The sequence below is a fragment of the Temnothorax longispinosus genome, chromosome 2, assembly GCF_030848805.1.
Source record: "Temnothorax longispinosus isolate EJ_2023e chromosome 2, Tlon_JGU_v1, whole genome shotgun sequence".
NCBI classification, from domain to species: domain Eukaryota; kingdom Metazoa; phylum Arthropoda; class Insecta; order Hymenoptera; family Formicidae; genus Temnothorax; species Temnothorax longispinosus.
Genome location: NC_092359.1, coordinates 271,921 through 295,230, shown reverse-complemented (window position 1 = coordinate 295,230; position 23,310 = coordinate 271,921). Strand labels below are relative to the sequence as shown.

Genomic DNA, 23,310 nt, shown 5'->3' with positions numbered 1-23,310 from the left:
CATCCCCGATTTACGTCCATGACTTGCGTCGACGTTTACGTGGCGCAATGTCACTGTGAAAGGAACGACCGCATTCGTTCCATTACGAATATTTTTCATCATTTTGCAGAACTTTTCCAATGTAAACTTTGATTGATCTGGACATTACTCGCCGACGCTATTATAATTCGGATCGAGGAGCAAGACTAACTCACATATTCATGCTCGAAAAAAATTATATAAATTCTGTAAACACTGGTGATAACAAATAGAGAATCTTATAGATAATAATGAAAGAAAAATAGATATATTTTCTTGTATATTCTTAGTTAATCAGTGCGATAACGAATTTGTGACGAAAATGTGTTATTCAGAATATAAATATAAAAATAACTATACTGATATTATTTACTTTTATCACATTTTTTTTCTAATAATTTTCATGATTAATGTATTTAAAATCAATATATTTAAGTGTGTAACACACTCTGGTTTTTAAACGGAAAATTTTTGTAACTGGCGACAATCGGTGTTTAAGATACGCAGACCAAAAAAATACGCAAACCAACAAGATTTCTTTCCGATGTAGATTTAATAGGAACAGGCAACAAAGTAATAAATAAGGTAATAGTAATTTTTACAGAGTGATTACAGATCAGACTTCGACCAGCTCCTATTACGGATGTTGTAGGCACACCTGGTACGTTATATCCATTCATCCCCCCCCCCCCAAACACACACACACGTAATCATAAGAATAGTATGTACTATTTCATAACTCATTGAATGCAACATGATCTACTTCAGAGATCATACGCTCAAAGGAGTGCATCCGACTCCCTGTGAGAGAATGTGGAAAAGAACGGGGACGATGGATAGAAATACAACCTCGAGAAAAGAAAGAGATTTGAACAAGTTCATATTTGTTACATAACTGGCTTAATTTTCAGACTGTTTCGAGTCTTGACATACGATGTTCATTATCGATCAGTCCGAAAAATATCCTTTTTTTAATCATGTATGTTAATGCTTCGATACTTTTCGTTGTAGCAATATCGGTTAAAAGTTTGACGATAAGATTTGAATCGTTCTACAGATTGAGCTCTCTGCGGGATTATAATAATAACACATGGTATTAATTAAATTAATAATATTTTATGATTGATTCATGCAAGGTAATTATTGGTTAATTCTTCATATAATATTATATGTAGGTACATTAATCAAATTCATCAGCATTTATAATTCGATAATTCGAATATGTTCTCGTTTGCAATTAATAATATATAACAAATTAATAATTTGTTATATACAAAATTAATAATTTGTTAGAGGGAATGGAAAAAAGGATCACCTATGTCTCTATCTTGCGAGCGTAATTTCCGATTCATGCTGACGCATGCGTTGCAAAGTTCAAATGTAAGGGCCAAAGCACATAACATTGCTTGTGCGTACTTACGTCCACGACTACGACTGTCGTATATCGCTACGCAATGTTATGTGCTTTGGCCCTAAGGCTTTTGCTATGTAAGACGTTCGTTGTTTAACGATCGTTTATCGTATAGCATCGTGACGATGTTGACGACGATTGTTAGCAAATAAATATCTATGTGCTTTATAGCCAGATTGTTAGACGATCGTCTTCGTTTAAGATTTAAGAAATACCTGTGGCGGGGGATTCTGTAACTTCTTAACGACAGTTTCGGTATCGATCGGACAGTTGCGCAGCTTTTTTATCATATATAATACCCGCGCAACGATACCGAAACTGTCGTTAAGGAGTTATAGAATTCCGTCTCTGTAACCGGAGTCGGTAACATAACGATCGCGTCCTCGCTCGTTGTCGTCACAAATCTTCTTGCAACGCTCTCGAATTCCTGTGTCGCGATATTACGGCACCCGGGCATACCTGATGCTTAAATTTTATGAACCGTTTTCGCGCATCTATGTCGCATTAAAATGAGCATTTGACATTGAGATATCTAACCATCATCACTCGCAACCGGCGAGAATAATCATCTGCGAAAGAAACTTTTATGGGTTTTATCTTACATTACATTGATTGTGATAAAAATTATTACGATACGATGATTAATTATGATCGCCACATAGATCATGATTTTATTGTTGGCATCTGATAAAATAAGAGATTTCTTCTTGACAGAGAATTGACATTGGCAAACAAATCGACGCTGATTGAACGCTAATTAAGTACGACGACTAATTGGATAAGTACGGTAAAACAAGGCTTGCCTTTTCTTCATTCTGTTCTGCTTTCGCGAAAATGCGTTATTATGAGTCCAAGCCGTATCCCTGTTGTTAATTCCTGCTTATAATTTATTGAGGAACTTTAAATAAACTCTGGTGCACGTTGAAAAGCTTAGGACACACATTAGCCACAAGTAACGTAGATATATATAAGAGAAAAAGATAGACAGAGAGAGAGAGAGAGAGAGAGAGAGAGAAGGGGGGCGGAAAGAACGGAGGGAAAGACCTGTTCTATAACCATGAAACATTTCACAATATTAATGTTGAAGATATCCCCATTGATATAAAAGGTTGCAAATTATAGATATATTTATATTTAAAAAAAAGATATGATAGATAAATATATATAAGGATTAAATAAAACGAGGAAACGGCGAACAAATAAGGTAATGTCCGACTCAAAGAAAAAAGCGAGATGAGAAGAAATGCATGTTTTTGTGTCACGTTTTATTATACTCAGGAGAATAATGTTCTGTTCTTTCTTCTTTCACAGCCGACAGCAGTTTTCTACTAGCAAACGCCCAGATCGTCGACTTCCCAATCGTCTATTGCAACGAGAGCTTCGTCAAGATCTCTGGTTACAATCGTGCCGAGGTACGAGTACGTTATTTGATATACTGATATTCGATTTGTGTTTTTTCCAACCTTTTTATCCTTACTGATATCACTATGATAATAATACTTGCGTATAATTGTAGTTACGCAACCGACATACCCCGTGTTCCTTTTTTACTGGCAGTGCTGAAAATATATAGTTTGCGTCACGTAACTATAGATTTTCAGTACTGGCAGTGAATATAGGAACACGCTCATAATGCATGAAATGTACTTTACACATAAATTTACACATTATGTTAATGGTTAATGAATTAATTAATGAGTTAATTACATGTTATGCCAAGCGTCACAAATTTATTTAATTTATCAGATTTTCAATTAATTTATCAGATACACAAACACCCCAGTGGGCCGCCAATTATCTGAACATGGATTATTTGGACATTGATTTCCTGCAACAGCTTGAACATTTAAATAAGAATACCATATAATAATTTACACATTTCAATTATATTAAAAATACATTATTTTATCTATACCGGTTAATATTTGTTTTGATACCGCATATGCATTTTTTAAAAGCGGATAGGTGCGGATAATCAATAACAAGCGTATTACTGTTTCTCAGCTCGATTAATTTATTATATTCGAAAACGACTTGTTATTAACAATATTTTATATTAATTTCATTATATTTTCTCTCTTGAATTATAGAACCAATAGGAATTTATGTCGTTACACGTTTGTGTCGATCCCTCTAAATCTGTTTTCTTTGGTAAAAATCCAATAAATGTTTACAACGTTGTCATATATTCCGGAATATCCCTCGATATTCATTTGACTATACTATGAGCAATGGCTCGCTTATCCTTAGCCATCCCATACCTTCTAGGACGAGAGTGGTGCGAGTGACGAACGGATAATGGGATTTAGCGGCTGGGGTTGATTCATCAGTATCGATTTATTATAGTCGTGCATGCAGGGATAAAAGATGGGAGGGTATGTGCGAGACAAGAAGTCGAGAGATGGTATCACATTGGCCAACCCCGATATCGAACTCTCTAGCTAAAGGCTAATCGCTAATTTAACTAATCATTCACAATCTACTCACTGAATTTGATAAGTTGTTGTTTATTTTAAGAAGTACTATCGAATATTTATTATTGCTGTTGCAGAGAATCTCAAAATCTACGCGAAACAAAACAATAATTGATAAACAGTTAAAATTGAATAAACTATGTAATAACTCTAATAATTGAATTATGTAATAATAGAGCTAGAATTGAACTATGTAATAACAACAACTAGAATTGCGCTATAAACAGCGAGCGTACAATAGAGCGTCATTATTATTCATTCATCATATAATGTCCTAATTCTCTTTTACTTTTACTGATTATTCTCTTTATGTTCATCTACATTCGATTGCACATTATATTACACATATTTGCAGTTTTAAAGGATTTGCTTGAATATACTTATATTAATAATAACAAAGATCTAAGATGAAACGAATTTTTGATGGAAAACAGGTATAAATATAATGTCTGCAGAGGATAAATAAATAAAAAATGCAAGAAATCTTGTTAAATAGAACTCGTAAACTAACGACAGGAGAAACACGTAAAAATAGTTTTTCACACTTACGTTGAACATCTTGAATTACTTGATTCGAATGTGACTCGACTCTAGCGTCTCGACAAAAGTGACGACGTAGTAGTAGCCGCAGTAACCATCTCGTGTCTGTAAGATTCCCAGTGTTCCAATCCTATTGTTTGAGAAGATACATGGATTTGGGGTTTGCAAACTCCATTACTGGAAACCGGATTGGGGATGCTTTCGAAGGTTTTGCAGGATAAAGAACCGAAAGTGATGATGACATAGATTGACGACGAAGAGTACATACCGCGCATTCTCGATCTCGTTCGTATTTTGCAACAAATGTACATCACATTGTTATTTTACATTAAAGACAAAAAAAGACAGACGTTTAAATGCAAAACTATTTATTTGGATGAACTATAGAGAACTAGACAATCATTAGGTCTTTTTGTACAGTGATTGTCGGTTCTTTTTAAGAAGTAATAATTCTACTTGGCCACTTAAATAAAAATCTGCTGCATTTGTGACCTTTCGCTTGTTAGCTGTCTCAATTCTGTTTACGTAGCCACGCAGTATTATTAAGGAAAATTACGTTTTTAATCCTATTATCTTCAGCAGCCTCAAAGACGTAATCGCGTTAATATATAATCATGCAGTCGTAAAATTCTTTTCTTCGTTTGAAAAATCGCTAAGTTTTCTTTAAAAATCATGCCTCTGTGTTCACATCAGTCAACAATATTACGTCCATACTTTTCTGCTTGTCCATTTTTTTAAGTATATATTTTTTTATTGTATGGAAAGCGTGAAAAGTGCAGCTAACACAATAGACCTGTTGTTGTATACAGGAAATATGCGCTATTTCGTGCCGTTTTATTACACATCTGCATGCTACGAATGTTGAAGCGGTAGTTCCGAGCAAATATATTTCGATAGTATTTAAAATAATCTTTTTAATGTGTGTGTGTGTGTGTGTCAATTTATTGATAAAGTTGATGGCGCGCGAATAAATCGCAGAGGTTTCTGGTTTTTTTTTATTAAAAGTTTTTTCCTTTATATATTGTTATAAACTGATATTTTTTCTCTAAATGCCATTCTTTTCACAAGATTGCGTGTCCAATTAAAAAATTGCGCCATACCGCAAATGACGGATTTGATCGGGATCGAACAGGAATTTCGTTCCTGTTGCGTTTGTGAACCGGGGGATTTAAAGGTCAACACTACGGGATTAATAAATCTGTTTCGAGGTTGAAAAACACGATATCACTAGTGCTCGATATCCTGCACGAATGGCACAAGCTGTTTCTCGCTTTCGTCGGCATTTGATAACATTTCGGGTCAACCTTTATCGTGGGTCGACATTATCGATCCACGAGATCGCTATTTAAAGAAATGCTTTATTCACATTGACTTCTGTTTACAGCGTTCAATGTGCAATCAAAAGTACTGCATTATACATTACATGACTTTTACACACAAATACACATGTTTGAATTTAGTGACATTATCGATTGAAAAAATAACTATACTTGGGAAAATAGTTTATCGACATTTTCAGTTTATAATCATATCTCGTAATTATATCTTTTATAAAGTTGACCAATTTTTTCAGCATTTTACATAAACTATCTTAAAGCGCGTTAATATTACGTGGCCAAGATCCGAACACACACATACACACATATAAACACACTATTTCTGTGTGTGGAAACGCTTAGAAATTTTAGACTATTCAGACTATTGGATATTATAATTTACGATATACTCTTTATTAATATGATCAAACAAGCGCGAAATCCTCATTTAAAGCCGATCGATTCTAATTATAAAGCTGATTGATTGGTTTTTTACCATCTGTAATCGTGTCGCGCATTTATCATCTGTCCATGTGTATGTTACAACTGCTTATCTATAGTAACAATGTGTGTTACTATATACAATACATATACAACGTTCTGTATATAGTGGAAAAATATAGCTATCGCAAATACTTATATTAATATATTCCCTTTGTGTTTCCAGGTTATGCAAAAGTCATGTCGTTGTGGATTCATGTACGGGGAGTTAACGGACAAGGAAACGATCGCCAGGATCGAGGAATGTCTCGAGGGTCAGATTCACGATCAATTCGAGATCCTGTTGTACAAGAAGACCAGTGAGTCCATTATCCTTACGAATTTCCGCATGCAAAAGCTTAAATGTGATGTTCGTGGCTTTTTACGAATGTCAATGGTTTTCGATGTAGCGTTCTCAATGTTTAATATGCAGAAAGGAAGAACGATCGTAATAAACGTTCGGAGATACAAAATTTTACATCTTTTCGATCTAACATATACTTAAATCACTTGTTTATTTCGCGTTACCGCGTTACTTACGTAAGCCGATGAAATCGATGGACCTGCACGGTTTCAAATAAAGAAACGCAATCAGTGAATTTTTTCACTATTCTTATTACAACATAAGACGATTCAAGAACATTAAATTATTCGTTTCCGGTTTATATTCGTGTGGTATTATTACAAGGGGATGCAAGTTTCGCGAAATTTACACGATGTAGCAAAATCTCATCGGTAGCGAGTACGTTTTTCTTCATGCATTTATCACGCAGGGTAATTGAATAGCCGTGCAAAAAGATGGTTGAGAAGGAGGAGAAAAACTACCTGCGGAATCTCGGCCAGGGAGTTATTGCGCGAAATTTGCATACGCGTGTTTATCGGGCCGGCATCTAGTTTCCTATTGCGCCATCGTGCACTTTATGTATTGTGCACGGTGCGGAAACGTTAGAGGTATACCCGGCAATCAGCCGGATCTATGTATTTAATGGAAAACAAAACGTCGTCGCTTAGCGTAGAGTTTAGAGGAACCGACGTTTTACCATGGCCTAACAGCATTTGCATTGCGTTAATTGGAATATGTAACCGACGCGCGACGCGAAGCTGGAAACGCGCAATTTATGGCTTTTTCATATATGTATAGCGATATAAGCATGTGAAAAAATAGTTGCGTTACTTTCTCTTGAAATATAAGAAAATAAGAGTTTTAATTTTAAAAAATCGATTTAATAAGTATTCTATAAACATTTGGCACTTGTATCATTGCATTGTCAAGCTAGTGAAAATGTTGTGTGTGCACTGTGCAGTATAGATGGGATATAATGTTTATCAAAAGTTAAATCATAAAATTTTAATTATATATATTTAACAATCATAAGTGCAGTGAGAATATACCTATATTGTATAGGAAAATATTGATCGTAAATTTATAAAGCACATTATGAAAGCATACGTATTACAGTTACAATGTTTGCAACAACAATTACTTACTAATAGCAAAACCGTTGATTCCCGTTTTGCGAAAACGCCTCGAGGCACGAGATGTATCAATGTGCATGCACAATATTCGATGGAATATCAAAACGTAACTATTTGCATACATCACCGATAAGTTTCGCGTTTCGCTGGTCGTTCTGCCATAGTGTCGCATCATCTCGCTCTAATATTCGCGTGTTATCTCGTTTTGAAGCTTTCGAAGAATATTTGATTAAAGGAAAACGCCCTCCCTTAATTCACGATGTATTAAGCATAATAACGAAAGATCGTTCTGTTTAAAGGTACCCCAAGAGGTATGTCTAACACAGATTCGCAAAAGCGTGCTCACAAATGCCATCAGTAAGTCACCCACGAATCTAAAATCTATGCCAAGGACACCATATATACGACAGATATATTTATCTCATCGATAATAAGCTTGAATTAGCATTAAAATTTAAATTAATTAAATTTTTGATTCTAAATTTCTGATTCGGCTACTTTTTTGAAAGAACAAATTAAACCACTATGCACTATATTGAACTCTGTTCATTTGTATTAGCACCGATAAGAAAGATGACCTCTGAAATGAGCTGAAATGATAATAATTTGAAATTTAGAGTTATCGTTAGTATTTCGCAACCGTTATATTGTTAGGTCTTTATTTTCCAAAATTCTCTCTTTAGAATACTTACATTATGGAAAATAACCACATTCTCTTCGTAATCGGAGCTAAAACAGAAAGTTTATCGCCTCGCTGTAGTCGTTATAGCAACATTTGCCGATAGTTGTAAAAATAGATCGCAAACATATAATTTTAACCCCGCTCATTTGGTGAGTCTAAGTACTTTTTTGTCGGAAAACCACGGTCGACAGTCCTTATCGTCGGAAGGAACTCAGAGATAAATGCGATGACGCTCATTTTTCTCCGAGAAGAGAGAAGAGGAGAGTCATCTTGAAAATTATCAATTTGCAAGGATTAACCCATAGGGATAAGTGCTAAATATTATAAAAGACAAATTAATTATGCGCCATATAACGGAAAACGAAGATTTTTTTCTTGGACAAATTTCATATTTATTCACATTTTATGTTCTCTTCTCAACACAAAATTATAACATACAATTATATAATATATTGTAAAAAAAATCTCGATTCCAATCAATTTGTCTGATTTCAACGATACTTCAAAATCGGTACTAAAAAAATTCATGTAGCACATAATATAAATTAATTTATTTCTTATCCATTTGAATTGTCATTATTATATCTATATATTAAAATTTTCAAATTTAAAGATAAAATTAGTGTATGTGTGTGATTTATTATCGTCATTTATTATTAACGTATTGTTGAACAACAAAATCTTATTCGTAACTCTTTTATAATTTTTTTCTAAATTAGGTATATGAATTTACAATAAATTCTACGATCGTAGAAATTCAATTCAATTCAATTATCACACATATTATTCATTAATAAGACCGAAACATTTCGATCGATTGAACAAACCGGTTATTTCTCTTTCTCATCATTAGCAAATTTCATCTCATATGTCCATTCATATGTCCTGATATATATTCTATGATACTGTCATTTGTTTCGTATGCAATAATGCATAACACGCTCTGTAACAACGCATGTTGCTATATAATTACGCCATTTATATTCAAGCGTATGATTGGCATTCGTGTAAGGTTTAATATCGGAGTAATCAAGATAATTTTGATATTCTGCGATAAATGTATCATCTCAATATTTTTCAATTAATAACTCTTAACAGAACATTTTAAATAAAAAGTATCTTTTAATAAATTATTATTATTATTAAATATTATAATAATTGCTAGATTTATCGTTGAAAAGTATTTCGATGCTGACTTTTCTCTGTCACAATTATCTCGATTAATTATGAAATCTTTTTTACTTCGTTAGAACCGATTTGAAGCCGTAGTTATACTCTCACAGCGATGACTTACACTTTTTATTATTTCTCGGAAACATGGTCGTCGATATTTCCGTTGTCGATGTACGTTGTCGATGCTTCTCATATGTAGCTCGTATGCCGCCGTCGTATGTCGCTCGACAGGCTTACAAGGTTGCTTAATTAAGCCAGTTGTTGGTAAATATCCACATAGATGGGTAGATGTAAAATATTATCGAACATTTATATATTATTCCCTCGGGCCTAAAATTTCATCTGTATGTTTGAATTCCTGTATTTTTTTTATTAATCTGCGATATAAGAACAAAAAACGAAGTATAGAATGAGATATTTTCGAGACTGTGTAAGAATGTGTCTCATCAAAGAATGAGCTCATAAAGATATCCAAGAGAGAGATGCCAGATTAATTTTTCTATTCATTCGCATTTAGATTTTTTGATATCAAAAACATATTTTCATACGTAATGATATATTTTTATTAATGTACCTGTCTTTATTATTTAACCCTTATAACCCATATATTACTCTTTTCTTCTCATATACTTTAATTGAATCTTACTCATGACTTATTACTCATTATTTATTCGCATGCTCGCATGCTTCACGCTACTAAATATCATAAGCGAATCCCTAATTAGATTCCATTGGCCTGAACTCGCATACAGCTTCGATCCTGCATGTCGAATATGTGACATTGTGGACAAGTATGACTATTACAATAATTTAGTGCGCAGTACGACTTGTCACTTGGGTTGGCGAAACATCATCACGTTACAAGGATTAAGCGTCAACTTGGAAATTTATTAGATATTATAATACATTATGCCTAATTAATAAAGAAAGCAACGCAATAATGTATAGACAAATGTTTTGAACTTTTATAGTTTATTTGTATTATTTGAGGGAGAATTACATCGAAAAAAAGTTTTCGAGTTTTTTTTTTGGAATAAAGTATCTGATTTGGTTATTTCTTTATTTAAATAAAATATATAATTTTGATATTTCTCTTGTTATATTAATCGTGTATTGATTTTATTATCTTATCTTTAAAAACTTGTCTAATTTATGAAACAATAATATGATTAATGTTCATATTTTATTTTCTTCCCCTTTTGCACTTTTATTATTGTATATGATCACAGCATCTCATTGGAGTCTACCTTCTGACACACGTAGCGTAGATTCTTCTAGATTTCAACAGCTGAATTGACGACCAGCTAAATCGCTGATTTAATATAGTCTCTGTTAGATATATGAGAAATTCGTAATCTTCCTGCGACTAATAGTGCTTGAAAGAATACATAAGTTAAATATTAAATTATTCATTTTCCTCTTCATACTCTTCACGTTGGTGATGTCAGCATTATTCTTTCTTTACAATCTAGAGACACCGTTATGGCTGCTGTTGCAAATAGCGCCCATAAAAAACGAACGAGACCTCGTGGTCTTGTTCCTGCTGACATTTCGAGACATCACCGCCCTAAAGCAGCCTATCGAAACGGACGACACCAAAGGCGGTCTCTCCAAGTTCGCCAAACTCGCCAGATCAGTTACCAGATCGAGATCGGTCCTAGTTTCTCAGTTCAGCTCTCATTTGCCGGCTTTGAAAGACACACCTGTACCGACTACCACCAAACAATCGCATCTGGGTCATGTAAGAGTCACCGTGATGCTTCATAATCCTATCAAAATTAAAAATCTTTATATGTATATTTTTGTATCAATAATGTTTCTATTTACCTTTTAAATGTTTATCTTTAAAATATCTATCTCGATATCTCTTTTCTTACTATGGCTTTCTAAATAAATTCATGCAGAAATTATTGGATCATTTCAAAACAGTCAGTATAATGGATAATGGTAACATTGGTAAGTGTATATAGTAGTCAACTTATACAAAGTCCCATTTATAAATCGACGAAATAGAAATGTATTTTCAATACGCCGACTTCGTCAGAAAATGGAAAGCTGAGAACACATCTGCATGAATTTCTCTTCAAAATCAACCTAGAAAGCTTATTTACATCCGAAAGCTCTTTGGAGTGTGAAAAGCTAATGGAGCCAGACTTGGCGTAAGAAAGAGATATCAGATAGATGGATATATAAGAAATCGATATGTAAGCGGTGAAAATAATTCCTTCTTTTTTATTATGATTTATGACGTATATATCTTTCAGTATAAAAACAAAATTTATGAAGAAATATAAAATCTAAATATTTAAGTCAACAAATTGAATAAATACATGTAAAAATCTTGACACGTATGTAAAGGAATCATTTTTACGACTTGATAATAATTAGTTATTATCCTCTTCGCACAAGAAAAAATTCGCTTCTTGTGACATATTTCGATATTACGTTTTTCTTTCAGATGATATCCCTGAGCGGCGATGTTATGCCACAATACAGACAAGAAGCGCCAAAAACACCACCACACATTCTATTACATTACTGTGCATTTAAGGCAATTTGGGACTGGATTATTTTGTGTTTGACTTTTTACACAGCCATAATGGTGCCGTATAACGTCGCGTTTAAGAATAAGACTAGCGAGGACGTCTCCCTATTAGTTGTAGACAGTATCGTCGACGTGATATTCTTCATCGACATTGTACTAAATTTTCACACAACGTTTGTTGGTGCTGGTGGAGAAGTGGTATCTGATCCGAAGGTAACTTTAGCTTTATCAAAATTGTTTTGCAAGCGCTTTAATTATTATCTATGAAACATGTTTATACTTGTATTTAAAATTGTCATCAATCACAAATATTATAAATAATTTGCAGCTTTATGAAATAATTTTCATATACAAATAGTTGATATTATATAATAGTAAGCATACTTATATTAATAATAAGTTGTCTTTTCATGACGTGACATTTTGATATTTTCAGGTAATCAGAATGAACTATTTGAAATCTTGGTTCGTCATAGATCTACTAAGCTGCTTACCGTATGACGTATTTAACGCCTTTGACCACGATGAGGACGGGATAGGTAGCCTGTTTTCGGCTCTGAAGGTGGTACGGCTGCTGCGACTCGGTAGAGTCGTACGCAAGTTAGATCGTTATCTGGAGTACGGTGCCGCGATGCTCATTCTTCTACTCTGTTTCTACATGTTGGTTGCTCACTGGCTGGCCTGTATCTGGTACGTCTTATTAAGGTGATTTTACCCTGCGTACACACACGTATTCAAGGTAACACCTCTCCGACCGGGATGGATATGCCGCGTAACGCATTAACGCAATTATTACCGCATAACATTATATACACATACAGAGACGAGAATCACCATGATCTTCACTGTGCCACAGAATATGCTCTCATTTTTTGCAAAAATCATATATATCTGCCGTTTCATTATATTACCTTAAAAATTATAAACGTCGACTATATCATATTTTATTTTACTACTAACCGTTGTTGTACCAATAAAAAAAAGAAGTTTGATCGAATAAAACGTAAACGCGCCATATGCTGTTTATATTTTTATTTACTTTTTTAAGTAAATTTAAATTTATTATGAGAAAAGGCGAATGCAGAAACGATACAAAGTATCGCAATAATATCCAGTATAAATGAATAAAATCCAAGTTAAAGTTAATCGAGAATTTTGGAAGCATTTAGTGTATGAAGCGTATGAACAAAAACCTAGCTTAAGTTCAACTTTGCGCGATCGTAAGAGAAATAGCATGGTGCCTCCAGTCTCGCATTCAAATGTAATCTCTCGATATCGTATCAATATCTTGTCCGATATAGTCTCGTAAGAAATCTCCTCGCGTTGAAGGTATTCGATAGGAAGGTCGGATGCGGACAATGGGGTGCAATACTCGTGGTTGTGGAAGTTGGCCAATGTTACCCAGTCACCGTATAGCTACTTGTGGACCAATGCCAGCACCGCACCCGAACTAGTAGCGGGTCCGTCACGACGCACGATGTATGTCACTGCTCTTTACTTTACAATGACTTGCATGACCTCCGTGGGCTTTGGGAATGTTGCAGCCGAATCCGACAACGAGAAAATTTTCACCATCTGTATGATGATCATCGCTGGTACGGACATCAATATTAATTTTAAATCTAATTAAATACCCGTAAATCGGCCAATATGTACAAAAAGGAAAAAAATACCTCGATCGTTCGCGTTTGATAAAACTAAACGAAAAATACTTGCGAATATTTTGCGTAAAATAAATAAATTTTTTTCTTTCTCTCTTTCTCTCTCTCTTTCTCTCCTTTCCTCAATCAGCCTTATTATACGCCACGATCTTTGGTCATGTCACCACAATCATCCAACAAATGACGTCCGCTACCGCCAAGTATCACGATATGTTGAACAACGTGAGAGAATTTATGAAGCTCCATGAAGTGCCGAAAGCTCTTAGCGAACGTGTCATGGATTATGTCGTTAGCACGTGGGCGATGACCAAGGGCTTAGATACAGATAAAGTTCTCAACTACTGCCCCAAAGACATGAAGGCCGACATTTGCGTGCATCTTAACCGGAAGGTCTTCAACGAACATCCAGCCTTTAGGTAAATTCTATGATACATCGAGGCTTTGTTAAACTACTTTTTTTAAACGATTTAATTAAAAAATTAAATATATTAAATTATAAGTATAATATAATATAATATATAATTAGACATATCATTTTAATTTGCTGTGCGCGTTTACTATTTAGATTAGCGTCCGACGGGTGTCTGCGTGCTTTGGCGATGCACTTCACGATGTCGCACAGTGCACCCGGCGATCTACTGTATCACACAGGAGAATCCATCGATTCTCTGTGTTTTATCGTGACCGGCAGCCTTGAGGTCATACAGGACGACGAGGTGGTGGCGATACTGGGGAAAGGCGATGTTTTCGGCGACAGCTTTTGGACGAATCCGACAATCGGCCAGAGCGCAGCGAACGTTAGGGCGCTCACTTACTGCGATTTGCACACAATCAAGCGAGATCGGCTGTTAGAAGTGTTGGACTTTTATCAAGCCTTCGCAAATTCCTTCGCCAGGAACCTGATCCTAACTTACAACTTGAGTCATCGGGTGAGTCTCTCAAAATTTAATTAAAAAATAAATAAATAAATAAATAAAAAAAAAAAAACAAATTTCTCGCAAACATTATAAACGTATTGTAAATTAATGGAAAGGACGTTGTCAAGTCAAACGTGACAAAATATCGATTTTGATCGTTTATTGAACTTTTAATAGATCTTACACTAGCGCGATGGTTTCCCATGACTTTATAATTGGCAAACAATCAGAGTGTGTGTTTGCATGTTTCCTTTTATTCTTTACACGACGATTATACAGTCTTAGTTAACAAAAGCAATTTGTATGGCACACGGTTATTCGTTTATGAATAATCAACATACGCAGAGAACGGTAAATTAACAATTACAACGACTCGTCAGGCACTAGACAATAGGCATTCAGGCCACGCAACAATCGGCATTCTTTAATATCATAGCACTGAATTCATAGATACACGTATACACGACATAATAAAATTGCACAAGTATGATCGAATGATCGAAAAAACAATCGCGAATCGAAAGATATCAGGCCGTTATAAAACGGGACAAAAGTCCTAATAGTATATACTTAGATAAATAATTACAAATAAATAGTCCCACACAAGTCTGTAAAAAATGTATATGGAGGTCATTCATACAAACAGACAAGCGGAATAATTTTTTCACTCAAACTTCCACAACAATTTTCGTAATGCAATTCGTTTCTGTTAATGCGTTTTAATTGTTTCTCGCGTCGCTATCACGTGAATTCGTTTCAACGTTAAAGATATGCACTCATGTAAAAGGGAGGACTCTTTCATATGGTAAACATTACTATATAATTATGAGTTTTTTAATACGTTTCTCGTACCCGCATATATCCCATTACAATTATCAGAATCGATAACAATATTCATATAGATTTTAATCCGTGTAAAATCAATATTGATCAATCTTAAATATCTGCAAATATCTTTACAACTATTAGCATTCTCTCTCTCTCTCTCTCTCTCTGCTCTCGTAAAAATTCCTATATTTATCACAATTACTCTTGTTCCTCGCGAAGTCCTTCACTGTGTAACTTACGACCGGACAATTCTAGCATGACCTTCGACGTTGGGTCTTGATCCAATACAGACTTCATTTCGCGCACATCCTCTTCCGCGTCCGGCACTGGACCGACTCCCCACACTTCGCAATGTTTGATTTTGAAGTCTTCCTTACCGCTAAGCTGTACATAACTTTGAAAAGTCGTGCACGACAAGCTCGATTTGCCGGTGCCGTATTCGCAATCCAACCAGAGGCCGGGATAATTAAGTTGTCCCCCCATAAGCAGGCCGTTAGGCATCATTTGCTGATGGAGATTGAGATACTGATAGTGATTGTTGTAATTCGTCGATGAAAATGTCAATATTTCCGGCTCGAGCTTAAATAGGAATGACGTTTGATTTCCTATAAAGTTCGGTCCTAGCTTCCAACTGTCCGAGGCGAAACCGCCGAACACATGGTCGTCCATATCTTGAAGGATGATGATCGTAGCACCTTGCATCACGATCCTTCCTAACATGGTTGAAAACGATTCGCCGTGCACCTGACTCGAAAATAGAAATCGCCATTCGTCGCGTAACTCGTGTGGCAGACTCAAATTTAGGAACAGAACGTCTCCTAAGCCTAATATACTCGGAAAGTGCGGTATATTTTCCAAACCCTTGCACAATGGCAGAAGATTCAGATCGTTTATTCGCGCTCCCGTATTCTTATCGCTCCCCTTCTTTTGAGAGACTAGATAGAGGTACTGAAAAACGTGCGATTGAATATTCTTGAACGTGGCAGCTGTCACAAACCAACTTTCCACTTGATCGACAGTCAATACATCCCCATACTTTATCAGGTCCTCGCAGAGAGTGCGAGAACGCATCCCTATGCGCCTAGTGTTGACAGTGCAGCCGATGCTACTCCAAGTAAGATAATGCGTATTACCAGAGTTCTTTTGTAGTCGCAAGTAAGAATTAATCGTTGCTTGAATATACTGAAGGAACGAAACGGTGGGTATTTCGTATTTTTGCTCTTCCTCCGAGAAACCATCGAAGATCAAATTGGTGCGTTCCTCAGGATTACCGCGTACGGCAAAGACATAGAGCCGACCAAAGTTCTCCCCGTTGACGGCCGAGACCTTCTTTCCCGGATCGTGACAGAGAAATCGAACCACAAACTGCAATAATGCATCATCCAAATGTATTGACCAATGTTTGAATATGTCTTCACGTTTGATGGAACCTGAGCTGCGCGACATAGACTTAAAGAGGTTCTCCACTAGTGTCAATTCCTCCGTGGAAAGTATGTTCGCCGACGAAGCAGAACGGCTTGACCCATGACCCATCTGAAACAATTGCAGTATCAATTATTACAATTGTACTATCATTATCCCGCAGCCTGTTCATTTCGAAAGCAGTTTCTATTACTTTTAAAGGCACAACTGACACAACTGCTAACGTCATATTAAGTACATAGAAGAAAAGATAATAAAAGTCGCGTTATCTTCTTTCTCGCACATGTTTTTAGGATTTACACGGGACGTGCTATACATTTGACCATTATTGATATTAGAATCATAAAAAAGAATCATACAACCTTCATCACGTTACATTATCGATAAGATATCTAAATATACTTTACGACTACGAACCTTTCATACGGGCGAGCAGCCTTTCCCGACAGTCCATATACCTCTTCCACCCGGTCGTCTTGTGTATGTCGAGGACGCAAGGAAGACACCAGACCAGACCCTGCACCTTTTTCGGAGGCGCGGCAGGTGTCGGTGGCACGACGTTGCGTCACGCGTCACGTCTCGTCGCGTCACGTCGCGTCACGTCACGTCGTCGCGCGGACGACGACCAACGCCGACGATCGTGCGCGATCGACTCGGACCCGCAACCCGCAACCTGGACCGGACGCGCTCACCAAAAGATTTGAAGGTTATGTTCAACGCGCGAGCGAGCAGCTCGCTGCTACGAGTGTACGAGTGCGCACCTCTCTGCACCACCCTGCACCTCTCTGACTCTCGTGCTCTGCTCGTCTGCTCTCATCTCTCATCAGCCATCTATCGACTTCCGTCATTACGCCTGCGCCACCCCGACCCCGCCACCATGCCACTAATCTCGCCGACCTCGCCGTCCGTCGCCGACGTCAGCCGACGTCGACGTCGACGTCGACGTCGTCGTAGCCGCGCGCCGCGCGCCGCGCGTATGCCGCATCTATGCATCATTCGTTAATCGTTTGCGCATTTTCCCCGTTCGTCGTTTACGAGGGATGAAACGCTAAGACTTGTCGGGATAGCCGTTATATTTCAATAACGCGAAGGGGTTGTGAAGCAGTGGCCTGATAACGGATCACTTAGACTTAGGGTAAAAATTCGAGTGATCGATCCCGGTAACAAAGAGAGAGAGAGAGAGAGAGAGGGGGGGGGGGGAATTCTCTCTTTTTTTCCAGAGGAAGAGAAACCTCTGAATTTTTTAAATAAGCGCAAATAATGAGACAAAACTGCAATCGCATATAAATTCCCAACAAACACAGTAATCACCGAGTGCGCAATTTGATAGCAACTACTTACTGTGTTTGCTGGGTTCAGATACAATATAAAAACATTGGTAAAAAATATTAAAAATATTCCGAGTGCCCGTGACTCAAAGAGCGAGACTGCGAGACAGGAAAATCGGTCAAATCCAGCCGTCTGTTTATTATCGTCGGCCGGATTTATTGCGTCACTATACCTGTCCCACTGGCGCGCGGCGCGCGCGTATACAATGTTACAAATGTTTATGCATTTTTTAAATATTTTTCTCACGCGTATTCTTCGTTCTTGTCACGCGCGAACCATAACGAAAAACGGACGAAATTTTGAGGGATATATGGGAGAGAGATATTCGCGCCTCGTATAATGCGACATAGGACGAGAGCTGCACAAAGGGCGAAGGGCGAAGGGCGAAGGACGGAGGCAGAGTGAGACTGAGACTGAAACTGAAGGCAGAATAGACAGCAGATTATGAGAAAGGGAAGGGCGAGGAAGGACATGAAACACAGTCTCGTTCAAAGGGAATTGGCGCGTTACACGAGTCATGCAATTTTCAAACAAGAGATGAGATGAGATGATCCAGCCTATATGCACAGAGTGCATTCAAGATGACGCGCGTTCATAATATGTCAAAGCCGAAACGCAGCACCGGCTGTTTCTGTGCAATCTTCGCCCTGGCGCGAAAACGCTTGGCTGTTAAGTATCATTTACATGTGAAGATTGCTTATTCTTTTGTTTTCCTATCACTGATTAAACGTGATGTATTACCAATATATGTAATAATAATACCAATATATAACAGCATTCAACAAATAGAAAGTTTATTATTATAGAACAAATTTAGATACACATATCTGTATATATATATATATATATATATATATATATATATATAATATAATGCATAATAAAATATACATATATATAATATATAAATGTGATATAAAGTTTCCCATATATGTAGTTTTCTATAAAAGTTTTAGTTTATAGATATTAAATGTTTTTCTCTCCCTATGTACCTCTTTTACTTTAGATATTATTTAATAAGGATAATATATGTTGTACATATGTACAACAATAAAGCTGAATTCTGTGCACAGCTCATCTTTCGAAAAGTCGCCGATGTCCGTCGAGAAAAGGAGTTGGCCGAAAGAAGAAAAAATGAGCCGCAGTTGGATCAAGCTCAGGATCATCTGGTTCGCAAGATCTTCTCGAGGTAGGAAAACACTTGCTTAGTATCTACTATTATAGTTACCGAATATGATCGAGTGCACTCAAATTCGACGTCATCAGTTACTCATCCTTGGAACAAACACATGAATCAGTCGAGAAATCCATTCTGAGAAATCGACAAATAGAAGTTGCGCAAGATAAAAGGACATTCGACAATTTTTAAAGCAATTCTTAATTATTAAAATTCAACTTCACGGAATGGATTTTTGCTAAGAAAATTACAATTGCAAGCATTAGTTTGTAGCTGACGACTTCCGGTTGTCACTGATAATTAAATTGTTGGAAAGTGTCTGCTTCGATTTGTTTTGACGATCGTAAAAAACTTTATCGAAGCATACGAGAGAGCGCAATTTTGCATTCAAAATTTTTTCTTCCACATGATGACTAGATATATAAGTGAATGTAATTGCCCACGCGATATATGATAGATCATAAAGTAATGCATATTAATTCACAATATATTTTCACATAGAGCATGTGCACGCGTACAACGATATGCGATCCTTTATAACGTAGCGCAATTGTTAGTTTTGTCTCTAAAGACACATTTTTCGCGCGCGCGCGCGCGCACACATATTCATTAGAAATCGAATATGTAAGTACGAATTTGTCTGAAATAATTTTGTGCATTAAATCGTCAGATATTAATAATGTAGCAAAATAATTAAGAAAAATTTAATTCGTAGGCGAAAATAAATATATTATTAAAGTAACAATTAAAAATATACAATTAAATATATATACATATATATATATATATATATATATATATATATATATATATATTATTAAAGTAACAGTTAATGAAAGACTGTGAAAACGTGTTTATTGAGATGGATTTGAAAGAACTCGAGTTGACTGTTGCGCTATCAATAGATCGTTTTACCATCGTTACATCTTTATGCGCGTGCACATACAACACCCTGCGTGACACGTGCGAGGGAGAGAAAGAGAAGAGAAAAATAAAAAAGTAAGGAATGAGAGAGAGAGAGAGAGAGAGAGAGAGAGAGAGAGAGAGAGAGAGAGAGAGAGAGAATGATGTATGTACAGAGAAGTTATCGCGAGCGATTTTTTTATCTTCCGTGGCTGTTGCTGAATGTGACTGTTGATCGTGTTGCTTGGCTGGCCTGTTCTTTCCGAAAAGGTTCAAAAGCGACGGGGAAAGCCCGATCGGCGTGACCAGGACCGTGAGCGGACGGTCCCAGCAGGATTCCGACGAGGAGCTCACCGTGAACGTCCTGCCACCCTGGCCGAGTTTTAGGCAATTTCATTATTTTTCTTATGTATTTATTTCTTCTCAAATCTTCTTTTTTGCCGTTTTCCTCGCTACGTACACGTTTTATTATCATTGTTATTATTGTTATTATTATTATTGTTATTATTATTATATTGTTATCTTTTATCATTAAATTATCATTATGATTGCCGTCGTTATGACCGTGGCAGTTTTTATTAATATCCACCGCGATGTATACTGTATATTACATTATGCATATAATACCGGAATACCTGTTTCAATATTCGTGTATATATATGTAACATTCATGAATATATACCGTATATACCACGGCAGTGCGTGATGCACGTGTCTCCGCGGGTTAATCCCACATTTGCATTCTGATGATTCCGAGTTTCATCAATTAAGAGCCTCGTTACGTACTTTTAATTTCCCCCATCCCTAAGTCAATACGTACTGTTTGCCAACTTCGAAAAATATGATAATGGAAGGGGAAAATATGAAGTAAAATAATTTTTTCTAATAAAGAGTCTAAGCAGATATCCTGTAAAGAGATTTTATATAATATATCCAATGAAATAGATCCTTTTTATAAACGATTTATATTTGAATTGAAATTATTTTTTTATCTTTACTGATAATCAGGCAAATAAGGGATTAAACTGCATTGCCCCTCAAAACAAAGGTAACATATGTAGGCAGAATGTTCTTGTGTAACATTGACAAACTTAATTCAACTTTATTTTTAACCAAAAAATGTGGCGAATTGATTTTTTTGTAAATGAAAAAAATAAATTTTTAAATAAAAAACATACGATTGATTGATTATATACAAATAATTTACTACTATTTTACAACTATTTTAAAATGGGTAATTTTTAAAAGAATTAAGTTTTTGTTTAATTTGTTTTGAATGAGCTTTGATAAAAATCTTAATTTAATGCTTAGCTACATTCCGGGAAATTTTATGTTGGAACCCAAGAAAGCGAAAAGAGATCTAGATAAACTCTCGTTGAGACGATATCGATTCCAGATCGGTCGAAGATATCTTTAATCTAAAATTTGTCACTGTCATTCAAGAACACCCTGCACACATGTGTTCGGGTACTTCTCCCACATCCATTCGACGCGGTAAATACCGTAATACGTCCCGTAATGTGCCAGCTGGAAGGTATCACGTATGTGCACTTGCAGTACACACGCTTGAATGTGAACAACGATAAATTTTCATCACACGTCTATGTTGAAACACGAGCAAATCGAGAGTGGCAGCCGCCAGAAACGTCCCAAACTTCACATTTATCCTCATTGAATACACTTGCGTTGTATATTCTATATTTTATATTTTTAATAAAATATATAAAATTAATATGATTTTTTGCTTTACAGTAGTATTATAACGTCATTGATGTGATTATCTACAATGGCCTACTAATGTTTATTAAATTAATGAAGGATAAGCTAGAACGATGTATTTGATAATGATTAAGAGGTCATCGGACCATTTTGTTGTAAATAATTCTATCTGTTTGAATATCTATTCTATCAAAGATTGCATAAGATACAAAGACTACAAAGATGCTTTGGTTTGTTCGTCCTTCCAGCAGCATTTTCACGAGACGTACACTTCATCTGCGGTATCGTATCAGTATCATTATCATATTTTAATGATTATACTGCAGTTATTAACGAATGCTAGAGTGCTGTAAAATATATGGCTTTACAAGGTCATGCACATCTTTTTCGCATAATCATGTACATTTTATTACTAAAAGCCAGAGCCACATAGTGCAAATTGCAGGATTTCATACAGTTTTTATTCCCTCCGTTATGCGTTAGATAGCTTTGCAACTTTATTCGCCAATTTTTATTTTCAGCGCTAGAACGAAATAATATAATCGTAATGCTGTAGCAATAACACTCGGAATTCTTACAAGGTTTGTTAATAAAAAATAAAACAATATGATTTAATATATTTAACAAAATTGATATTGGCAATAATAGGTACTTTTCGAGCGAGCAATATCTCATCTATATATAGTTAAAGACTACGAATGTAATTATTAATCGCGTATAAAATTGTGCAAATTCGCAGAGTGCTGTCGGCGAGATGAGAAACTGTTGAAATCCTGACGTATTTAACGAGCATCCGATTTTCTTCGATTTTTATGCGAAGTGCATGCGACAAACGCACACTCTAGTATTCAGATTTCTCTTTATCTCCTATATAGTTGGATATTTGTATGAGAGTGCATATACGTACGAACATATATAAAATACTGTCTTGCAGATGCCAGAGAAATTATCGGAATGCCAGAGAGAAAACTAAACGAATATCACGCTGCATTTACGATTTACAGCTACAATATTATCAATATTATGCCTTTTTTTGTTATTTCTATTGTATAATCATCAACGTTTTATATATACATATATTATATATCTATGACTTTCGCATTCTCAACTGCCTGACTCACACGCAATACGCTTTTATCGCTAATTATTCCTCCAGAATTTTGACTTGATAGTCTTACGCTACTTTTCTTTGTAGCATAATTAATTAATTATACTCACTAGTCTTACAATAATTTTTTG

At 35.8% G+C, this 23,310-nt stretch overlaps 2 protein-coding genes across 4 annotated transcripts in view; one reads left to right on the top strand and one right to left on the bottom strand.

Moving 5' to 3' along the window:
- The window catches only part of Eag (ether a go-go), a 74,764-nt gene that overhangs the window by 41,369 nt on the left and 10,085 nt on the right, over positions 1 to 23,310 (top strand). For 2 of the 3 annotated variants that reach the window (XM_071770843.1, XM_071770845.1), the window contains 10 exons: positions 2,741 to 2,841; positions 6,427 to 6,559; positions 11,043 to 11,311; positions 12,029 to 12,328; positions 12,552 to 12,805; positions 13,445 to 13,710; positions 13,907 to 14,192; positions 14,342 to 14,705; positions 19,346 to 19,461; positions 20,623 to 20,739. In XM_071770843.1, coding sequence (XP_071626944.1) covers positions 2,741 to 2,841; positions 6,427 to 6,559; positions 11,043 to 11,311; positions 12,029 to 12,328; positions 12,552 to 12,805; positions 13,445 to 13,710; positions 13,907 to 14,192; positions 14,342 to 14,705; positions 19,346 to 19,461; positions 20,623 to 20,739 — 2,206 coding nt within the window. The remainder of the gene's footprint in view (positions 1 to 2,740; positions 2,842 to 6,426; positions 6,560 to 11,042; positions 11,312 to 12,028; positions 12,329 to 12,551; positions 12,806 to 13,444; positions 13,711 to 13,906; positions 14,193 to 14,341; positions 14,706 to 19,345; positions 19,462 to 20,622; positions 20,740 to 23,310) is intronic. The other variant, XM_071770844.1, reaches the window with a different exon arrangement.
- On the bottom strand, positions 14,839 to 18,103 carry LOC139808640 (MTOR-associated protein MEAK7). The gene is made up of 2 exons (XM_071770848.1): positions 17,361 to 18,103; positions 14,839 to 17,054 (listed from the first exon to the last, which is right to left on the bottom strand). The coding sequence occupies exon 2, from the start codon at positions 17,052 to 17,054 to the stop codon at positions 15,720 to 15,722; it is 1,335 nt and encodes a 444-aa protein (XP_071626949.1). The 5' UTR covers positions 17,361 to 18,103; the 3' UTR covers positions 14,839 to 15,719.